Source organism: Dermacentor silvarum, chromosome 7 (assembly GCF_013339745.2).
Source record: "Dermacentor silvarum isolate Dsil-2018 chromosome 7, BIME_Dsil_1.4, whole genome shotgun sequence".
NCBI classification, from domain to species: Eukaryota; Metazoa; Arthropoda; class Arachnida; order Ixodida; family Ixodidae; genus Dermacentor; species Dermacentor silvarum.
Window position 1 is genome coordinate 73,211,359 of NC_051160.1, and position 21,218 is coordinate 73,232,576.

At 48.0% G+C, this 21,218-nt stretch overlaps 1 protein-coding gene across 1 annotated transcript in view; it reads right to left on the reverse strand.

The window, feature by feature from the left end:
- Positions 1-15,593: 15,593 nt before the first annotated feature.
- LOC119458225 (sulfotransferase ssu-1) overlaps positions 15,594-21,218 on the reverse strand; it is a 51,301-nt gene continuing 45,676 nt past the window's right edge. Inside the window, exon 2 of the mRNA XM_049670861.1 lies at positions 15,594-16,639. Within this exon, the coding sequence (XP_049526818.1) occupies positions 15,652-16,593 (942 nt within the window). The 5' untranslated portion in view covers positions 16,594-16,639 and the 3' untranslated portion in view covers positions 15,594-15,651. The remainder of the gene's footprint in view (positions 16,640-21,218) is intronic.

Consider the following 21,218-nt stretch of genomic DNA (forward strand, 5'->3'; position numbering starts at 1 on the left):
AGTGGGGTAAGGTAGAATGGCATCACTAATTGAAGTGCACCGGCCTTGTGCTATCTAAGAAGCGTTGGTTGAGCGCGCTAGCCATGCAAATTGCAATCATGGCATGTGCCTCATCTAGGAGATAATCAGCGGCGGGTAAAATTCAACAAGAACCGAGATGAATTGTCGCTTCGTGCGTGCTGTGTTCTAGTGCATTTAGTGTTGGAGGTCGTGTAATCTTGAGTTTTCAAGACGCGTTGACTCTAAAACAAGCATGAAACGTTCGCTCACCGCTGCTGCCACTGCCTGCGTTCAGACAGCGATTGTCCACTACCATTCAGTGAGATCTGTTCACGCTTACCTGTGCGCACGTGACACCATGTTTTGTAACTTCGTTGGTAAGCGAATGCTTGCTGCAATTTATACAGCCCATAAAACTACTAAGCTTATTTATATAGGTCTCTAATATTTGCTATCGTAATCCATGACTGGGGGAAAGTGCGAGTATCGTGGCGCCGGGTCAAAGCGTTGAGCTGTGATGTCACCGTTATGAATGCCATGTTCAACCTTTGTTTTTTAATCGGCAATATTATATCATTTCCCCTTGACGTATGCAGTATGCCTCGTTTCCTATGCTTCACCAACAAGCCTGGCACGGAGGGTTCTTGCCAAGGGTAGCGGAGCGACCAGGCGCGAAGCGTGAGGGTACGCGGCGAGGTGAGCTGGAGGGGACTTAGGTAGATGTTGCCATAGCGGCTGCAGACGCATGAATAACGACACGTTGTTACAGTGAATTCGTTTTATTCCAGGTTAGGCTTAAGTTATTGTTCATGGCTGGGCTGCGCATACGCGGAGCGTGCACATTTGGCACGTACTCCTCCCGTCGCCGACGACCGTGGTACTGGCAGAGCGCCAAATACGCACTGCGAAGAGCCAAACATAGCGACAAACCTTATGCGGCGTGCACCACAATGACACGGGGTAACCACTGATGCTCAAACTGCCATTTTGCCATTACGGACCCTGCATCAGCATTTATGATTCCGTTTAGATGGAAGTATAAGTGTCGATTCGACGCGGGGAAGAATGCCAAGGTAAAAAAAAAAAGAACCTACGCAGTACCTAGGCAAACGCACATTAGAAGCACCAGACCTTAGCAAAAAGTCCCCAGCTCTCTCAGATGTGTACAGCAAAGTCACCAGATGTCTGTCTCGTAACTGTCGCAGGCGCACTATGTTCGGACAAATAGAAGAAATGAGGTCTTGTGCAAGTAAAATATGGAGAACTCGCACATGCGCAAGGGGGCCGGTGTTGTATGTTATAATTGGCTTGGAAATCGGTGGCCCTTCCTTTTTAGACAGCCTCATCATTAATGTACTATGGCGAGCTGTGCCGCATTCCGAGATGTCAGCGACGAAGCTTCAAACTGCAGTAAGGCAAGCTTGTCTTGAAGAATCCTTTGTGTGCACACGGGCCACTCCCTCGAGATTGACAAGCTGTTTCCTCTCTCTGACAAAGCAGTGTGCATAACGGGGTGTGTTTGGAATACACCGCACGACGCTCAAGCTGTCATTACACTGCCATTGTGCTCATTCACAGCCACTACCTGAAATGACAGGAGCAAAAGAGACAAGCAGCGGGCAAGAGCCGGCCATCAATGTCACGAACCAACAATGTACTGCAGCCACTCCTTGATTACCTTTCACCGAACATATGCGCCACACCTCGGTGGCCTCCATGTCCCTCTCCGCTCCTTGTCCCGGATATGCACGAGACCTGAGAGAGAGAGAGAGAGAGAGAGAGAGAGAAAAGACTTTATTCCAGGTCAGACTGAGACCTATATGAGACCTAATCTAAGCTCGTTAAGGTCCTACTGTCCGAGTGGATTCACTCGAGACTCTCGGACTCCTTACCTTGTGAATATCATGAACAGATTGGTTTCCTCTTCGTGATGCACGCCTTCACCATCGTCATCTGATTGATGTGATGAAACCCACCTCACCTGGTCATTGTATCATAGTGCCGTATTAGTTTTAGAATAAGCGTAAGGATACGACGTTGCTCATCATTGTGGGAGAATGCTGTTTTAGTAAATGAGTTGGCTGTCGCATAAATCACTAATGTCTGCAGTATTTTTCGTGTATTGGCAAGACCTTTAATATCTCACTTATTTATTCAGTGCCGCAAGCGCTGTTCAAGTGAAAGTTGCGACTTCCTCCGAAACTTACCACGCAGCATCTTTCGCGATCACTTGTCTACATTTCGTGCAAAATAAAACTCATTAGGAAACCGTAGAATCTGATTATCTAAGTAAGCGAATAGCTTTCCGGAGAAGAGGACGCATTTGGACTGGTTGGTCCATGAGTTCATCAGAACCACCAGCGCATAGGAGCAGGATGTAAGGAAGGGACCGACAATGGCGCTGACTATCAACCAAATATTGATTCTTTCAAGCACCATCTCTATTGCAGCGCCTTGCAAGAAAATCAGAAAAGACGGAAAGGGGGCATACGTAAAAGACGGAAAGTGGAAGCAAATCACTCCGATAGCGTTGATATCGCCTTCGGAAGGAGATAAATGGAAAGATACCTTACGCATGCATTTCCCCTTTTCTGAACATGGGAAGCTTCGGATATCAGTCGCGCGCGCTAATCATGATATTTTGAAACTATGTTGCGATGTTTAAAAAGTGGCTCACAGCCACACTCAATGCAATGTAGTGACAGGTAGGTATATCTTGATCGCTTACTGAACTTATTTGAAAGTTTTGCCATGCGATCATTCTACAAAATGCCTCGTGTGTCCAACATAGAATGGCACTGTTGTCCGACATGTTGCGGTAGTTCTGTACGAACACAAGCTATCGCACGTTCCAAAGGAGGCCGTTAACAGGGGAGGCTGCTGTTCACTGCCTCAAATAAGCTTGGATGCATATGCCAAAAAGCTGATTGGGAGATCAATACTAAAACAAGTTGCGCTAAAAAAAATCTGAAACAGCAGTTTGTTAAGTGCTCTAGCAGTCTTGTTTACCACATTGCTCTTTCCAGCGGGCGTTTCTCTGCCAGACAAACAGGCCATTGTGTGAATGGCCGCTTGCGCGGACGCTAAAATGAGGTCAATGCGCAAGCAAGATATAATGCTCTTAGAGCAAGAGATGTTGTGAAGATGGTACTTTTTTATGTTGCATTTACTGACGCGTTGGATCACGGAGACCTCGTGTCACTCATTCACGCTCGACAACGTTTCGATAAGCGATGTCGAAGATAGGCACTGTAAAATGCATGTTTCTCTGTTGTATTGCTGGCTGCATTATTTACGGACTGTTATCGGAAGACCTCGTAAATTTTGTGTTGAGCTTGCGCTGTTCTAGATGACCCACTTTGGAAACACTGTGTTATCACGGTGAAGTTCTTTCTGCGAGCTATCAGCTGCATTATCCTTATTTATATCCCTGCTCGAGTGCAGTAAATACGGAGCTGCAGGAAGTTACCGATGTGTAATTCTATCCTACTGGATAATTATAGTTGATAACTGTGCACGCAGCTTGAGGTGCGTTAAATCTATTTATGCATCACATATGTGTGTGTGTTATGTAATACCCCCAACGTGGGGGTCTTTAACGAAAATAAACTAAACCAGAAAGCGGAACTTGTAATCACCCACCTACCTCACTGGCCCAGTCACTGGCGTAAAATTTGCTGACACGGACTTCTGATTCTTACCGTTTATAATTACTGCTTCTTACTGATTGAGTGTTGTAAGTGAAATTCAGTCAGGCAAATATTTCATGATAACGACATGTGCTCCCAATTTAAGGGAGTATACAAGTCCAAGTAATATTTTTTATAATCTATGGGCAGAGCGCTAAAGTTTGGATCTGAAGCAACGCAAACAAGTTCACAACGTTGCCAAGCGAAAACACTAAACGTCGACTAATGGACTACCTTTCTTTACGTACTATTTTTACTGCGATTACTGTACCGTTAACAATATTTGATGTGAAATATATAAAGGTAGGGTTTCTTTGTACCTTTGTCTTCTTTCTAGCTGTATTTTGGGGCTTACTTTGCGCTCACGTGCTATATTTTTAGACCTTTTCAACCCTCACTAACTAAGAGCAGGTTGTTCTGAGCGTTACATTTCTGTTAGAGTGTTCCGCCTGTTTCAGCGTCTAGCTGCATGATAATCCGGCCTGTGATTATCCTATACCATTCCTCCACGACGCATTTATTGTTTGTCCGTGTTTATTTGCGCGTATTTAATATATGTCTGAACAATTGTCGGAGTCATGAGGGAGGTATTGGCCGAATACACCATACATAGTGTACGGCACCACTCCGTGCTTGAAAATGGGGTGGACTGGAGTAGGATTCGAACTTACGACCTTCAGATTTGAAGCCGGGTATTCTACGTCTGCTCCACGCCGCCACGATTCAGGAAGGGATATTCTACGATGGATCATGTCCATGTAATCAATCAGGTAATCGAGAAATCTGCGGAGTACGATCAACCTCTCTATATGGCTTTCATAGATTATGAAAAGGCATATGAACTTAGCAGATGCAGTATGCACCTTTGTCCTGCAGGGGACATACGTTAGGGGCATGATAAGAAGAATAAAAAATACAAATATTTAAGAAACACCCAACGCGGTTGAATCTAACAAAATAAACTGCAACTGTTTCAAACGAAGTCGGCCGAGGTGGCGGAGCTGGTGGCCATACCCCTGACCCTGCTGGACGAGAGAAGGATCACGATCTACAGCGACTCGCGGACGGCTGTCCGAGCTTTCACCGAAGCGCACCGTTTTGGAGCAGGTCCTCCGCATTCTGCTGGACAAGGACATCAAGTCGCACACAATCATCGAAGGTGGTAATCTCGCCGAGCGATGACGTTACTTGCGTCGCCTAGTAACGCCTCGCACAGCGGGTGCGAGGCGTTGCTAGGCAACGCGCGGGGACGTCATCGCCAGGTGCAGTTTTTCGTTCGCACTACGCGGCCTAACCAAGAACCTCCGCTGTTTAAAAATGGGCGATCATACTTGTAATCAACAATGAAAATAGATTGAAATGTGTGTATCTATTTTCCGTATGTACGACATAATATGTAGGTGAATGCTATCGCTGCTATCGGTGTGCTCCCGGCACTTGACCTGAAAAGAAGTGATTTTGCTGGAGAGAACATTGTCCGTGTCCATGTTGACCTGGACTCCACGGTGCTGATGACATGGCTTGATGTCCAGTGTTGAGCGCGATTGGTGGTATTGTGACTTCTATGAAGTTGTGAACCTACAGCTTCGATGTATACCAGAGCTGCTCTAAATACACTTCGCGAGATGCCCAAACTGCATACGGCCTATATGATGGAGACACAGCGTAAGATACGCACGTGTAAAACTTCCTATTATTGGTTTCAAAACCATGAGTCTGTAGCGCCCACCGACACTGCTATGCGGGGACGCTAAGGTCGGGGCTCTGGCCGGCGCTTTGGGGCCGGCCGCGGATGGCGAGGATAATAATGTTGGGCGGCGCATGCTAGCGGCGCAAGCACGGCACGCGCCAGTCCGTTCTAAAAGCCTGCTGAGCTGGTCCTCTTGGTAGGGCGCTACGCGGCGACCCCTCGGTTTCTTACATTGGTGACTTCGGACGTGATCCTCAGAGTATCAACAAGGACTGATTCAGCATCGCCTGCTACCGAGCCCTGCCCGCGGCCATGGACCAGCTGGAAGAAGAGGGGCGCCCACCGACCCTCGACGACCCTTGGCGTTTGCAACTGTGGCCCTACCGTCCGCACAGCCCTATCGTGTGGTTCGCGCAGGTAGACGCACAGCTATACGTAAATGGCGTGTCGTCGCAGCTCTGGCGGTACCTGCTCCTCAAGCGATAAATTCCCACCGACGTCTTCTCTCGTCTTGACCTTCCGTCATCAGACCAGAACATTTACGAGGGCCTCAAGACCGCCTTCTTTCAACACTTTGGCATACCAGTTCCCGATCAACTACGCAGCACGCCACAGTTTCCTTCGACGCCTGAGCCTTCTGAAGGAGTGGCTCAACTTACGTCGTCCTCTTCGTCACCGGCAGCTGTTGAGAGCTGCGCCACTGCTCGCAAATCTTCCGCCGAACCTACACCGAAGGAGCCACTGTAGGGAGACACTACAACTGCGCCTCCCGCGTCTAGTTCGTTCCCAGACAACGAACAACCTCCCGCCACACTGCCCGCATCATCAACTACACTACTGGTGAGCCCGCTAGCCCTCAGCAACGACAACTTTGCATTCACGCTCGAGCGTACCAAAGAGTCGGCATGCACTCAACCCCCGCCCAAGTTACATGGCGTCCCCAGTCCAAGCCGTGGAGATGACTCAGCAGCGAGCCGTGCCTTGACGGCTGTCGAGACGCATATCAGTCCGCCTATTCCGAGTGAAATCCTGCGGCAGGGGCGTAGCCAGGGGGGGGGGGGGGGGTTGGGGGGGTCCAAACCCCCCACTTACCCACCCTTTGTTTTCGTCGCTTCGCGCTGACATAATTCAGGAAACCGGTGCTAGTATTACAATTTCATTCCGGGGCGCTTCCGTTTGGGCTGGTAATGTACAGCGAATCATGTCTGCATATGCAAAAAACTGTCACGGTGTTTGTCAAGGCTTTGACACTCTGTGAAGTTTTGGGCGAGAATGTGGCGGCCGCATTCTGAAGCAACAAATGCGCAGCAAATGAAGCAACAAATGCGGCAGCCGCATTTTAGATGATGGCGAAGATGCTCGAGGCCCGTTTACTTAGATTTAGGTGCACGTTAAAGACCCCAGGTGGTTGAAATCTCCGGTATACATTTCCGCCGTTTCCCTTCAGGTGCCGGTTAGGCCGCGCACGCGCAGGATTTTAGGCTACGTTCACACTTTGTCTCGAAGCTATAGGAAGCGGCAAAATCTTGCAAAAATCCGCCCGCCTAGGCGGCAAAACAGGCAGAAAAACAGGCTGCGAGCCAAATCAGTCTCGGGCCGACTTTTTCGCCATGGCGAAGCGGAAAGTCGTTCTGCTTCACTGGAAGCTACACTAGCATGTAAGCAACCGGTCGTAAAATTGAACATGGCACCAAAAGTGTAGGCTGTAATGCTGATCGACGCGATCAAGAACCAGCCCTTGCTCTACGACAAGAGTGGCACTAAAACGTACTGTCAGCAATACTCGCGATAGTATTCAACGTCGCGCGACCAGAGGTGCGGCAACGAAGCCTTGGCGTGACCCCACTGCTCGCGCTTTTGCAAAGCCAGGCGAACCCACCACCGCCGTTTCCGAGGTGTCCGCGTCTTCTGTTTATTCATTGTCCATTTCTAGAAAACAAGTAGGTAGAAGTATAAAAGCCATTTCTTCTTCCACTTCCATGGCAGACAATACTTAGGCAGATTCCACGTTAGCGCTCCATAATTCTCCTCGCACGTGTACGGTATGTTGCAGAAGTCGCGGGGTGCTTTTCTCGTCGCGACGATAGATTCGGAGCGTAGGTCTCACGTAGGACGCGAAGGCTTTGGCGAGCCCTAATACAAGGGCCAGCCCGGGTTTTAGCTGTAGTGTTCCCGTTGCCCCTTTGGTGTCGTGGAGGCGCCAACAATACGAAATGATGAAATGTTATTACAACTTGTAAATAAAAGCTATTAAAGAAATATCACGCCTAGGCACCAACCTGTGACTCAGCGCTACCGCGCCTGTGAGCGGAGAATTACGGAACGCCAACGAGGAATTTACCGAAGGTCGCAGATGACACGCGAAGTTGCGTAAAATTATCACTTTTGATGACGGTACGTGGGTCAAAGAATGAACATATACCGCTCGAAATAATGCGATAATGAGCGCCACCACGTCGACAAACGTACGCAGACTAGATGGATCTGGACGAAAATGGCAGCGGCGGCCGCGGCGGTAGCAAAACAAATGTGAACAACTTGGACAGGCGCGGAAAACATTTTCCGACCGCTTTGGCCTTTCCGCCCGCTTGCCGCTTCCCAAGTGTGAACGTAGGCTTAGTCTCCGCGAGAAACGTCTCTTGTTTGCGATTGTGCCCCTACGGAAGGCTCGTAATTACTGTTGTGTTGTTGAATCCCAAACCAGCAATTACGGAAGGCTGGTAGTTGCTGTTTTGTTGTGGAATCCCAAACCAGCAATGTACACACGAAGGGGTTGATGACAGCAGTGAAATTCCACCGACTCGCAATAGAATGCACGAAACAGACAGCCGACAAGTATGAATTACTGCTATGCGCAGTACAGCGTAAGTAAACTCTTGTTGCAGCCGCTGACAGTTCTCGTCGGAGTTCACGCGTCCTGAGAAATTGATTATGTGCACTATGCACTGAACAATACCGGTGTTCATTCCTGCATACACCAATCACCAAGTACACCAATCAGTCGAGATTCTGTGAGGTACAAGGCCGCTTCCTGTTTGCACCGGCGTAAGTGAAGCCGAAATGAGTTGCACGCACTACTTAAAATGCGTACACACATGCCACATCTATGCTGTGCGGTGAAATATTCTGTATAATTCTGAATGTGTTGACGTAAAGGCAAATGACGGCTGCACGCTCGCACACAGCGGAAGACACAGCGGCCCATGCACTTGCCGCAGGAAATGCAACCCTCTCGTATGAGGGAGCAGGGCGACGAAAGCTTCGAAAAAAAAAAGCCGTATTTAAGTTTTCTAGCGTAAAGACGCAGCGAACAAGCTATTGCTATGGGAGTACGTATAGCCTGGTCACACGTGCATTTTCACGCGTATAGCCATCCTTGACTTGTGAAACGTACTTCGCCCCGACGAGGACGACGCCAACTACGCTTAACGGAAATTAAGAATTAATGATGTCTTCTCCGATCGCACGGGTCGTCTCAATGATGCGTTTTCGAAGACTGGTCCATTCAGTGGCGCGATGAGAGACCGTTGCTCCAAAAGCCCACTGTACCTGTCACATACTTACTGTATTTACTGAGCTTACTTTACTTTTTACTTAATTTCTTCACAAGCACACGCGAGGGGCGGGGGGGGGGGCGGTCCCATGGCTTTGATATACATGTATAGCGTCTGCTTAAACTACCGATATTTATTATCGATCACGTGATCTAGAGGAAAGCAGAAGCTTGCCCCTCCCCCCCCCCCCGGTCGGGCCGGTAAACCCTCCCCCCCCCTCCCCCGAAAAAAATGTCTGGCTACGCCCCTGTCCTGCGGCAACACTGCGGTGAGACTGGTCCGCCAGCTATCACGTGCACTGCACTTCCTAGCTATGCCAGTGTCTCTCCCGTGGAGCCCTTGTCGCACGCCCCCTCTCGCAGCGCACGTTCAGTGTCTCGGCTTCAACGCCCCAACGACACTGCCTTGACGTTTGGCCACAAGGATGCCTCCTCGGCTTGCGGTGCTGGGCGTCGGAGAACTCGTGCCCAGCGCGGCCGGCAGCCCCACTGCTTCGCTGGTTCGCGTCCACCCGATTTTACACAGGTGCCAGGCCGGACGCTGCTACCGCGCACTTCGAAGGCGCCCGCCCTCAACACCGAACCTATGTTCACGGGTCCGACTGACATTCACACGTTCGCAGCACGCTAACTTCGATAGAGCGAACCGGGTCCCGTCGTCGCGGGCTTGTCACCGCGGTCGCAGCATCAGCGGGGGCCGGATTCGACGTTGCTGTCGGCGCCGACGCACCCCACCACCGTCTTCACGGCTTGACCAGCCCAAACTTGGACGATGTCATCGTGGCTGCCGCGTTCCCCGCACCCTTCTGCGATCGACCGTCCATGCTCTCCGACCATACAACATCTGCATCTGCAGCTTAGAGCGCGAATGGCGTCGCCCCTGCGCCCTCCGAGATGCAGGAATCATCGGGGCCACGTTCCTCAAGCTGCCGCCACCAAAACCTCGTCCACTGCTGCACTCGCAGACCAGACCACCTTAGTGAATCGCGCACATTACGCCGTTCCGTCTGGGTGGGGGGCCCTGTAGCGCCCACCGACACTGCTGTGCGGGGGCGCTAAGGTTGGCGCTCTCGGCCTGGACTCCATGGTGCTGATGACAAGGCTTGATGTCCAGTGTTGAGCGTGACTGGTGGTATTGTGACTTCTATGAAGTTGTGAACCTACAGCTTCGATGTATACTAGAGCTGCTCTAAATACACTTCGTGAGATGCCCAAAGCGCATACGGCCTATATGATGGAGATACAGCGTAAGATACGCACATGTAAAACTTCTTATTATTGGTTTGAAAACCATGAGTCTCTCCAACCCCCTCCCACACGAACACATTTGTATAGGTAAAATCTCTAAACCTTGCGATGGCGCTCTCAAGCCCTCTCCAAATAGGGCCGACGGTGCTCTTGCGAGGATGGACAGGTTGATAAAAACGTGTCTTTGAATCACAAAAATGATGATTCGCTTATGACACCTACAGATTCCAATCCAGTGCACTTTTCTTTTTGGTAACGTAGCATGGTTAAATTAAAATAAATTCTGGGGCCTAACGTGCCAAAACCACGCGCTCCAATTGTCAGGTTCGCCGTAGTTGGGGCTGGATAAAATTTAACCACCAGGGGTTCTTTAACTTGCAACCAATGCACGGGCGCGGCGTTTCTCGATTTCGCCCTGATAAAAGTGCGGGTGCCGTGACGGATTTCATCCCGTGGCCTCGGGCCTAGCAGCGCAACGTCATAGCCACTAGGCCACCATGGCGTGTAATGCAGCATAGTTGTACACGCTGTTTCGCACTCTCTCACTCGCTTGTCCTTAGGATCGTCATGGTGACTCGGCGTGATGACTACATAGATGACACATGGCTGAGATATCCGGCGACATCCTGGGATTAAAAAGCAGGTAAGTGCACGAATAGGTAGACAGCTGTCTAAAATCGCTAAAAAAAGTAAAAAATATCACCGTGAACCCTGTCTCACAATCCACCGGTTTGTTAAGATTTGTCACACGTGCATTTAAAGCAGCTGCTGTTTACAACGATAGCGAGAGAAAAAAGCCGGCAGATCCCACACCCTGTGGAAATCGATGTTACGCGAAGCAGTGTGGGGAGCCTACCAATATAGCGAAACGACCATGAGAGCACCAATACGTATACGGCTCATTCATGACCTACATGACACGCATGTCATGACATTCATGTCATGAGTCCTCAGGAGTCCCTTTAGCTACACCTAAGAGAACTTACGGCGAAAACCTTAGTCACGATCCTGACTATGACTTCTACCAACAGCCTTTAGTGTTTCCTTCACTTACTACCCCCGTCCGAACCGATTTCAGTGTTTTTTGAGTGTTAATCCTTTTTCGCTGAGTCATGGTCATGAATATGACTTCTAACACAATCCTTTAGTGTTTCCTTTACTTAGTACCCACGTCAGAATCAAATTCAGTGTCTTTAAGTGTTAATATTTTTCGCTGAGTCATTGACGTTTTTACTGAGTCATGCTCATGACTATGGCTTCCACCACCATCCTTTAGTGTTTCCTTCACTTAGTACCTACGTCAGAACCCCTTTGAGTGGCTTTTGAGTGTTATTATTTTTTCGCTGAGTCATTGTCTTTTTGCTTAGTCATGGTCATGACTATGACTTCTACCATCTACCTTTAGTGTTTCCTTTACATATTACCCACGTCAGAATCAAATACAGTGTCTTTAGGTGTTAATCTTTTTTGCTGAGTCATTATCGTTTTTGCTGAGTCATGCTCATGACATATGGCTTCCACCACCATCCTTTAGTGTTTTCTTCACTTATTACCTACGTCAGAACCCATTTCAGTGGCTTTTGAGTGTTATTATTTTGCTGAGTCATTGCCATTTCTGCTCAGTCATGGTATGACTATGACTTCTACCATCATCCTTTAGTGTTTCTTTCACTTAGTACCCACGTCCGAACCCATTTCAGTGGTTTTTAAGTGTTAATCTTTTTTCCCTCATTCACTGTCATTGTTGCTCAGTCATGGTCATGACTATAACTTCTGCCATCATCCTTTATTGATTGCTTGACTTAGTACCCATGTCAGAACCCATTTCAGTGGTTTTTTAGTGTTAATCATTTTTCGCTGAGTCATTGTAATTTTTGCTGAGTCATGCTCACGACCATGACTTATACCCGCATCCTTTAGTGTTTCGTTGACTTAGTACACACGTCCGAACCCATTTCAGTGGTTTTTGAATGATAATATTTTTCGCTAGGTCATTGTAATGACCTACCTAACACCCATGTCATGACATTTATGTCATAACCTATTACTTATGTTCGGCATACACTCTTGTCGTACTATGCCGATTTTCGTACCTACCAAGTTACCGAAACGACCATGAGAGCACCGAGACGTAGGCGGCTGTTTCATGATCTACATGACACGCACATCATGATATTCATGTCATGACATATCATTTATGTTCGTCATGTACGCTTGTCATAATATGCCAATTTTGATACATACCAAGTTTACAAAACGACCATGAGAGCACAAAGACGTAGGCGGCTAGATAGATAGATAATACTGTCAAACCAGCAAATGTTTGCATATAAAATTATTGGCAATAACTCACCCTGGGTGATAAGGTCACCTCTTGCTACGCAAATGTAGCCGCAGTATTTAGGCACGAGTCCTTGTCATAATTTACGTTATGAAACCAAGCAACTCAGAAGCTTCGTCACAGGAAAATACTTACCAAGAGGCAAAGACACGCGAACTGGTTATTTTTGTAGAAATAATTGCGATAGTGATCGAGCACGTTCTGCAAACCGCTAAACCTAGGTTTAGCACCCCCCCCCCCCCCACCCCCAGACACACACACACAGCCACACCTACACACACAAACAGAAGGAGTGAAAGTAAAAAAAAAATCAAAATTAACCCATCCCGACCAGCAACTTTCGCTCGACATACGGCTACAGCAGTGAAACAACACGTATTTTTATTGTAAGCCGACCTATACGTCCTCAGTCGAGCACTTCGCCAAAACTTCAAAATAATGAAATTGTTCAGATATGAAGTATACTTGTACGACGGCACGTATAAGTGACCGTAAAATCTATGGGATCTCGCAAAACGTAAAAGGAAATTAGCACACAGCTTGGCTGCTCCGACTGGAAATACGATATGTGTTCAAACTGTATACAGCAAATGGCGTCGCCACCATTACGTTACAATTTCAGCAAAAAAATATTCTTTCGGCAAGCGTAACGCTTGCCGAAAGAATATATTTTATGGCTTGTGTGAAATCTCGGTGGGAATTCTAAGCCGACTCAGTTCTCAAGTTTCTGCCATTTATTTCTCCGTTTCAGTCGTGTGATAATCTACTAAGCATCACATTTCTAGACACTGCAGTAAAATGGACGAAGTTAGCCCAAGGTAAATATACCTGGTAGCGAAGCTTCCATAGAAGCCCATACGTTCAAAACATGGCGGTTCATCTGCGGTTCATGGGGTTTAGCGCCATCTGTGTGAGGAGGGAACACTTCTGGCGGAAGGAAAATTAATTTGACGTCATATCCGTTAAAAACAGAAGTGACGTCATTTTGTTCTCAAAGGCGCGAAATTTGTTTTCGAAGGCTGGCCGATAGAGCTGTATATTCAAATGCCCCGCCATTCGACTTGATGGGCGTTTCGAGCTTTCAGCGCGGAAAGCGATGAAGGAAAAGTTCAGCCATACGGGTGTCGAAATCGCATCGTTGCACGTAACATATTTTCTTCGGAGGCCGACGAACACTTTGGGCATAGAGTGCTCGTCCTTTCGTCGGACGCCAAGCCCGTCGGCCAGCGCTGTCCCACGAAAACAACTAAAGTAAACAACTATCCGGTGGTCGAAACTCACTACTTTTGACTGAACAGTTTAAGAAACAATGAAACTACCCGCGTCACCAAATTAAGACAAACGTCGACAAGCAAAGCAACACAACATGTGAGGGGGGCGTGAACTTTACGAGCGCGCCTTTCTGTCCACTTCAAGAGCTGCATTGCATTGCATGCAAGTGATAGCGGCGTTAACGCCCGCCGCTATCGGTGGGCGCTCTTACGGTGGGCGCTGAAAAAAAATGTCACAGTTTCGCCCTAAGGGCGAAGAAATGAATGCGGTAGCAACACAGCAATGTCATACGAAGTAAGGTGAGCGGCTTTGGTAGCAATATGAATTGTAGTAAACATGAGCTGATTAATGGTATCTTCGACTGGTCGCCTCGGAGCGCTCTAGAGCGATCTCGGGAGCGGCGTTGTCTTCGGCTGGTTGAAAGAGGGTGCGTGCCTTGCGTTCGGCTGGTTCTTTTCGATCGCTCTCCTCCCGCGTCGAGTGCTCTGAGGCGCTCCGCGCCCTGTCGTCGGAGCAGTCGTCGAGATCAGAGCGTTTCCAGCAACTGCATCACAGCACAGCGTCGCCGTTCTTGGCGACGGTCCACCGTAGCCTAGGCAACCTAGGCCACAGCATGCTGGCGTCTCAACGAACGGTCGTCCCACCGGCGCATACGCCGGTTTAGCTTTGGATAGGCGAAACCTCGGACGTTAGCAGTAGTCACGTGGTTTCGCATCTGCCATTTCCTCCCCCGAGAGCGAGTCACACGTTCGGCTTGCGCGCTTGTCCTCTACCTCTGAGTTCGGGGAACGCCGGATCTGCACGACTCTGCTTCGGGGGATGGATGCGACCAGTCGAAGATACCATAAGTAAGCAGGTGTGCTGCGGCGTAAGTAGACCGACATGAAGAGAGACTCGATGACCACGAGAAGGCGCGTGTGAAACGGTGGTGTTGATGAGAAGCGCTTCCCGTGGGCAGCGCGTGAGAAGGGACACACCTGTAGCGCTGCACTGCCGATCCGGGCAGCATTGCATGTGTAGCGTGCGTTGGAAAATGTGGCCCGACTATTACTAACTGAATGAACAAGCGTGGTGTGAGCGCGCACAAACAAACATGAATAGATCACACTGAATGACTGCAGACAAGGACTGTCAAAACGCTGGCAGCAAGCGCATACGCCGAAGCGGCGAAGGTGCGTGCGGTCTATCGCTTCAACGGAAACTGAGCGGCGAATGCACGGCGCATAAAGGTCAGAGCCGTGTGGAGATAAGAGACGAAGCGGGCGAGCGACGAGCGCGGTTGTTGGCAGAGTAGAAGTGCGCCCCCCCCCGCCCCGCTCCCTCCGGCTCTGGCTTCCCGCTTCCTTGCTTGCGCGTGGGACATTGAGTGCGCTCGCTCTCCGTGATAGCGCGTGTCCCCGCACGCTTCCGCTCAGGCATACGGCGCGCGGCGGAGATTTTACCTATAGGGAACCTCACGGCGACGGCGACGGCGACGCCGACGGCAGAAATCCGGTTGAAGTGTCCTTATAATTGCTATCGCAATAAAAGGTATGTATTGATAATGATCAAGTAAAATAGAGTTCTTTTTTCGTCATGCGTAGATAAAATTGATTAGGAATTTTATTTTCGTTGAATGGATCTAACTATGTCTCGCTTTTAATTGAAAACGCTTTTTTCTTTCCCAGTGTTTGTTCCCTCCAAACATAGTCGCGCTGCAATCGCTGCTCCCATAACCACCCTTGCTGATGTCGGTGACAATTCGTTCAGAACCGCTTTTCGCCCGAAGCTTCGCGACCATTTAGATCGACCTTGGTTAGCCCCTGGATTTTCGCATTGCACATATATGCACTAACGTGCAGTAAAATATATGTAGCTGTCATGGTAGATCCATATCTTTCCATAAATCCATAACGTCCGACCCTTTAGTCTTTTCGGTAGTCCATGGTTTCATTTCCTGAAGCTGTTCGCTCGTGAAATGGGATTTCCAGTCTCCTACGATGCCCTTGCGAACAAACCCTTCACTCTCGTGCAGTGGATCTTTGTGAGCAAGCATTTCTCTGTAAACCTCCATTGATTTGATTGCTTTGTCTGGACTCAAGCTCAGCATGTCTTTTACAAGCGTATGCATCTGGTCGTTGAAAATGCCTTGCATATTTTTCAGGCTCGAAGCGTTGATCACTTTACCTAGCAAGGCAGCATCCTCGCGAAGCCTTTTGCCGTACTGGTCCCCCATGAAGTCCGCAATCTTGAGTGTCCAGAAGTGTGTGTCTTTCTTCAACTGCTCATAGGTGAAGAACAAAACGTTTGCGTCATTTCGGTGCGCGTACCAGGAGAGCAAGTGGTCAAAGTAGTCTCCGAAGCTGGTTTTACCCTCAATGAACAGTTTGCAATACTTGGAGAAAGCGACGTCAACTGTCTTGGGTGTCATGGCCTTCAGGTGATAGTAGAACGACACGCAAACGTCGTACGGGTTGCGTGTGACGTAGATGTACTTGGCTTGAGGAGAGTATGGCTGCAAATTGAAAGGCAGGTGAGTCTTCAACAGACCCGGCCTGGGCATCCTGTCGGCCCCTTCAGCACCCATCATTTCCATGAAAGGCGATGCTAACATGAAGTCGACAACAGTTTTTGGTGGATGCCCGTCAGTTAGTATGCTGAGGATGAGGTATTGCGTCCACGTCGTGCCGCACTTCGGGTACGTTACGATGAAGATGTCATCCTGCCGTGGCTTGTATGCTAGTGTGGAGCGGATTAGGTCTTCATGAAAGAACTTGTGAATCCACAAGCCATCCACGTCTCTGCAGTCATCGATATTCATGACGGCAATGCTTGCTTACTTTTCCTATTGATTATTGTAGCGGCACCTGTAAATAGAAGAGCAGACATTTTGTCGCGCTTCGGGGATTGTCTAAACTAGGAAGTACAATTCCAAGAACCAAGCATCAGAAAGCGGATGCGTGCTTCATTTATAAAATTGTTTTATTGAAATTACTGGGTTATGGAGAAATTTACTGACAAGCAAGCGAATTGAAAGGCAATTTTATAAAATATAAAATCAGTTTTAATACTTGCATAAATTGATGGCTTGATAAGTTGTCTTCTTACTTTTGAGATGCTCTTGGTTATAGTGTGCGCAAATTTGCGATCTTGCGTTCTAATTTGGTATCAATCTGTTAATTAACTAGTGCATTTAGCTTCATATACAAATGAAGCAATCGACAACTGCAAAACGTGTTCTGTTATTTTTTGCAGCCTATGGTAAATAAAATGCGTGGTACCACTCAGAGATAAACGAATTGTTAATAGACTCGGCAGATTTCGACCTCATCATCAATATTTACTTGAACAATACATGGCACAGCTTCGAAGCAATAAGACCCCACAAAGTACCACACCATTTTTTGGACTGATTGAAGTTCATCGACGAGTGGAAGGCAATGTGTAAAGGGCGCCTCAACTTTGTACAGCAGAACATTTTGTTTGTGAACTTGGAGTTGTAAAGGACCTTTCAGGATCGTTTTAGAGTAACATTTTTTAAAGCGTTTACGTATAGTAGAGTTGAAAAAAAATGTCTTACTACACTGGGCCCAGGAAGCGTGCGGAGGCTTTCTCTAACTGCCTCGACCAGTGCCTGCTAGCATCAGTTAATTGCTGCCTTTTCGCATATCGTAGTGGCAAGGTCCACTTCCGTCTCCTTGGTTTGTTTCTTTTATTATTTCTTTATTTCCTACTTTCTTTCTACGTCACATATATCCCGAAGTATTTCTGTACCTACTCTTCATCTCGCCGGGAATCCCAGTGTTGTGACCCGCTCCTGCAGGCTATTGGTGTGCTGCTGACAGCGTGTGTATGACGCGGAAGACATGCCCTTGTGACGTCGCCTGGCTAGTAGCCAGAGTAGCTCCTGCAAAGACGAGCCACTCCTTTTCGAGGTTAAGCTGCTTTAGCGGCGGCCATCAATATGCTACATTAAAGAAGATATCATCCCTAAGCGAACTGCACCATACAGGTATCTGTTTCCGTCTGAAACTTAGTGAGGAGCTTTTAAAGGTTTGGCAGGTGAGGGTCTCCAAGCTTCCCCTAGAGACACTTCATTTTTAAAAAGAAGCTGCGTTTTCTACTGAAGTCTCCTTGACAGTGGTGCCACTCACGAACTGAGACTTGGAGAAATTTTTAGAGGAGCAAAATCTTAATTTTGGAGCCGTTTGAAGCATCCAGATACGGATTTCGCAGCACTTTGGAGCAAATAAATGCCAGCTGTTGGACACGTTCTAAGCCATTTCATACACTTAAAATTGACAAGCGTTATTCCAGAAAGTATTTGCTTGCTGTGAAACAATTTTGCTCTGATTCTATATACATGAGCTTCCCTTTCATATAAATGAAGACAACAAATCTGTCCACACAGCGTGCTGGAATTAGTTTATTTCAAGTTGAGTAAAGCTGTTGCCTTTTACATCGTATGATTTGTTAATTGACAGCTGACACTTTGTTATGTTTTCAGCAAGGCTCTAGCATCAGTCAGAAACACCTGGCCAGACTCAATGTCATCAATGCTTTTCTGAGCCAGGCCAGCCTTGATGAACCCCTCGTAACGCTCAGTCATTGCTTAAGACGACCCCCCCCCCCCCCAGGTACTTTTCAACGGTCTCTTTTTCCTCATAAAGCTGAAGCCTCTATCTATTCAGAAAATGGCCGACTGGCGTCGACCGATTATTTCGACACCATCAATTCAAACAAGCTCGATTATTCGGCCTACTTTGAGGCACCATGACTGGTCCATAAATTCAAAGTATAAATACGACCGAAATTTCAGACACCTTAAATTACGCCATCCTATATAATTCGGACTCCACCTGCACGACTGCGCGCTAATTTGACAGCCAAGTTGAGCGAAAATAGCAATAGTTTGGCGTTGATACGTCATTGGCATCGCCGCAGCATGGGAGTCGGCCATGTTGCCATCACCTCCTGGAAACCGAAACTAGCGAAGCCTAGTTAATCCAGCAGCGACTGCGCGCAACCGCCGGGCAAGCGAACTCCGGCAAGCCATGCGGGAGTGCATTCTGGTTGGCTCCGTGCGTCCAGCGTTTATACATTGACGTGTTAACTAGCGACATGGTCACGTCGACTTAAGTTGTTTAAGTGGCGCCGACTACACCCTCAAAGTCTCCGCCGACGAGGACAATGACTGTCTAGTCTGAAAAAAAAGTAACGCCGTCATTCGGTCATGATAGCGCGGTCGACTCTTGCGCGGCGATTTTGTAGCGATGCAGTCCACTCGATTCTATGTGCCGCCCTTATCCTCAACCGTTCTATGCCGGCTGATACCATATAACGCAGGCGGAGCGCCGCTCTTATACCACCAACCGTGGTATAAGGAGTGGCAGCGGAAAAGGAGTGGCAGCAAGGAGTGGCAGCGGAAATGGCATTGCCAAAGGTTGAAGATTCAGCGCATGCATTATTTGTACTTTCGTCTATTTGTGGCGACAGCATAACAATGATAGAGATACGGACTGATCAGATCGCAGAACAGCGTTGACAAACTTCGGCTTTATTTTTGGACGACCCCTTTCCTGGATACTTTCACTTTCGCGACATTTCGCGCGACTAGCACTGGACACATCGATGAATGATAGCGTTCCTAGGGACATTACCAAGTATGCCGACGCTGACGCTAGTGACGTGAAATTCCTTGAAAGTGAATGCATCCCCGAAAGTGGTTAACCGAGAATAAGGTATTTTTTAGCCACTGGCCGAATAAATACGGCTCTTTTCTGACGAATTTGGATATTTCTGACTCCCCATTATTTGGACTTTTAAGCGGTTGCCATTGAGCCCGACTTATACGTCGCGGACGTATAGAAGTTCGATTTATGAATCCACTTTGGTAATGCGCGCTATGCACGTCTTCGGGCCACGGCGGCCACACACGTAATGCGTAGTCGCTAATTTTGGCACACTTAGGCGCAAAATCTAGCATTTTTATCAAGATGGGGCAGGGAATATCGTAGGGCGTAATTTGTCGCATTTGGCGCAGGAGTGGGAGCACTGCCTTGAGCCATCAACCTATCCACCAAACGGTGACTGTAAGGTTACTCTTAAAACGTCACAAATCGATACATGTATTGAGACAGTTGACTTCGTCGTGGTAGAGTGTGAGGACATTCTCGATGTATCATCTAGTCTAGCCTAGATAGTTCAGATTTTCTGTGCCACATGGTAGCGTTAGGGGGCTCGCGATGACATACGCCAGTTTTATTGTTGCGGAATATTTATTCATAAACATGTTAGATAAAAACGCCAGGATGTAGCAATAACCGGAACTCTTTCGCGAGGCTATAGATCTGTTCATAGCTAACACCACCCTTATCTGTATTCGTTAACAAAATTACTGGTTGCACTCTCTAGTTGCGCATACATTTCTGCATACAAGTGAATAACCGACAATCTTTGGGATTTCAAATGCTATAGTGTATAGCAGTGACGGCGAAATATTATTGCACGAGTGCTAGATAATAACAATTTGAATGTGCATACAAACTCGCATATAGCTCATATAATGCGATATTACATACCATGCCAAAGTTCAACTTCAATGTTATCTCTCTAAAAACCCTTTTCAGCCACTGGAGCTGGTCCGGAAGGTGAAGTGTGAGGAATATGTTTTTATTTTATGCACTTCAGTTTAATGCTAACACGAAATGCCCGGTAGTCCCATTTCAAATGATTTTGAAGATGGCATGCATTGAGACTGCCCATGTGAATCGACTAGAAGGCAACTGACTTTAAGAATGACCAGCGTGTATTCAGCCATAGAGAAACAATACGTCAAAGCAGGGCACTCAGGAACAGATTAGTGCCCGGAGATGTCTAAGATGCTAACTGAGATATCTCAGATGCTAACTGAGATAATATCTGAGATGCTAACCCTTCGCCTAGCACCACAGATTTTATGCAACGTACGAAGTAAAGATAAAACTCAGAGCCCTTGCACTACACGTGAAAATGGAAGCCAGCGAAGGTGTGACTATGGTGAGTCTGCTACAGTGAATATTGCCATAGTTTATTTAAATATGATCATTATTGGCTATACTGAGCGTCTTCGGCATGTCCGTCAAAGAGCAAGGACACCGGCGTCTTGTTTTCGCCCGGCGTGATGGCCAAGCAGTGCGTTCGCTGCGCCAAGTCCGCGCCATCGTCATAGACTAACGTATGAGTCACAGCATTCATAGCGGCGGCACACTGCACGGCTGCGTCAGGATCCTGACGTTAGCATCCTGGAAGATGTGGTTAAATGAGCGGCCGTCCCATAGCGAGTCCGAAAGGCAACTGATGATAACGGCGCTAGCACGATCTCTACGTCCCGAGACAAAGAGGCACATCGACTGGTGGGACGTGCCGCCACCGAGTATCGCGAAACTTGCGAAAAAGGCATCGGTG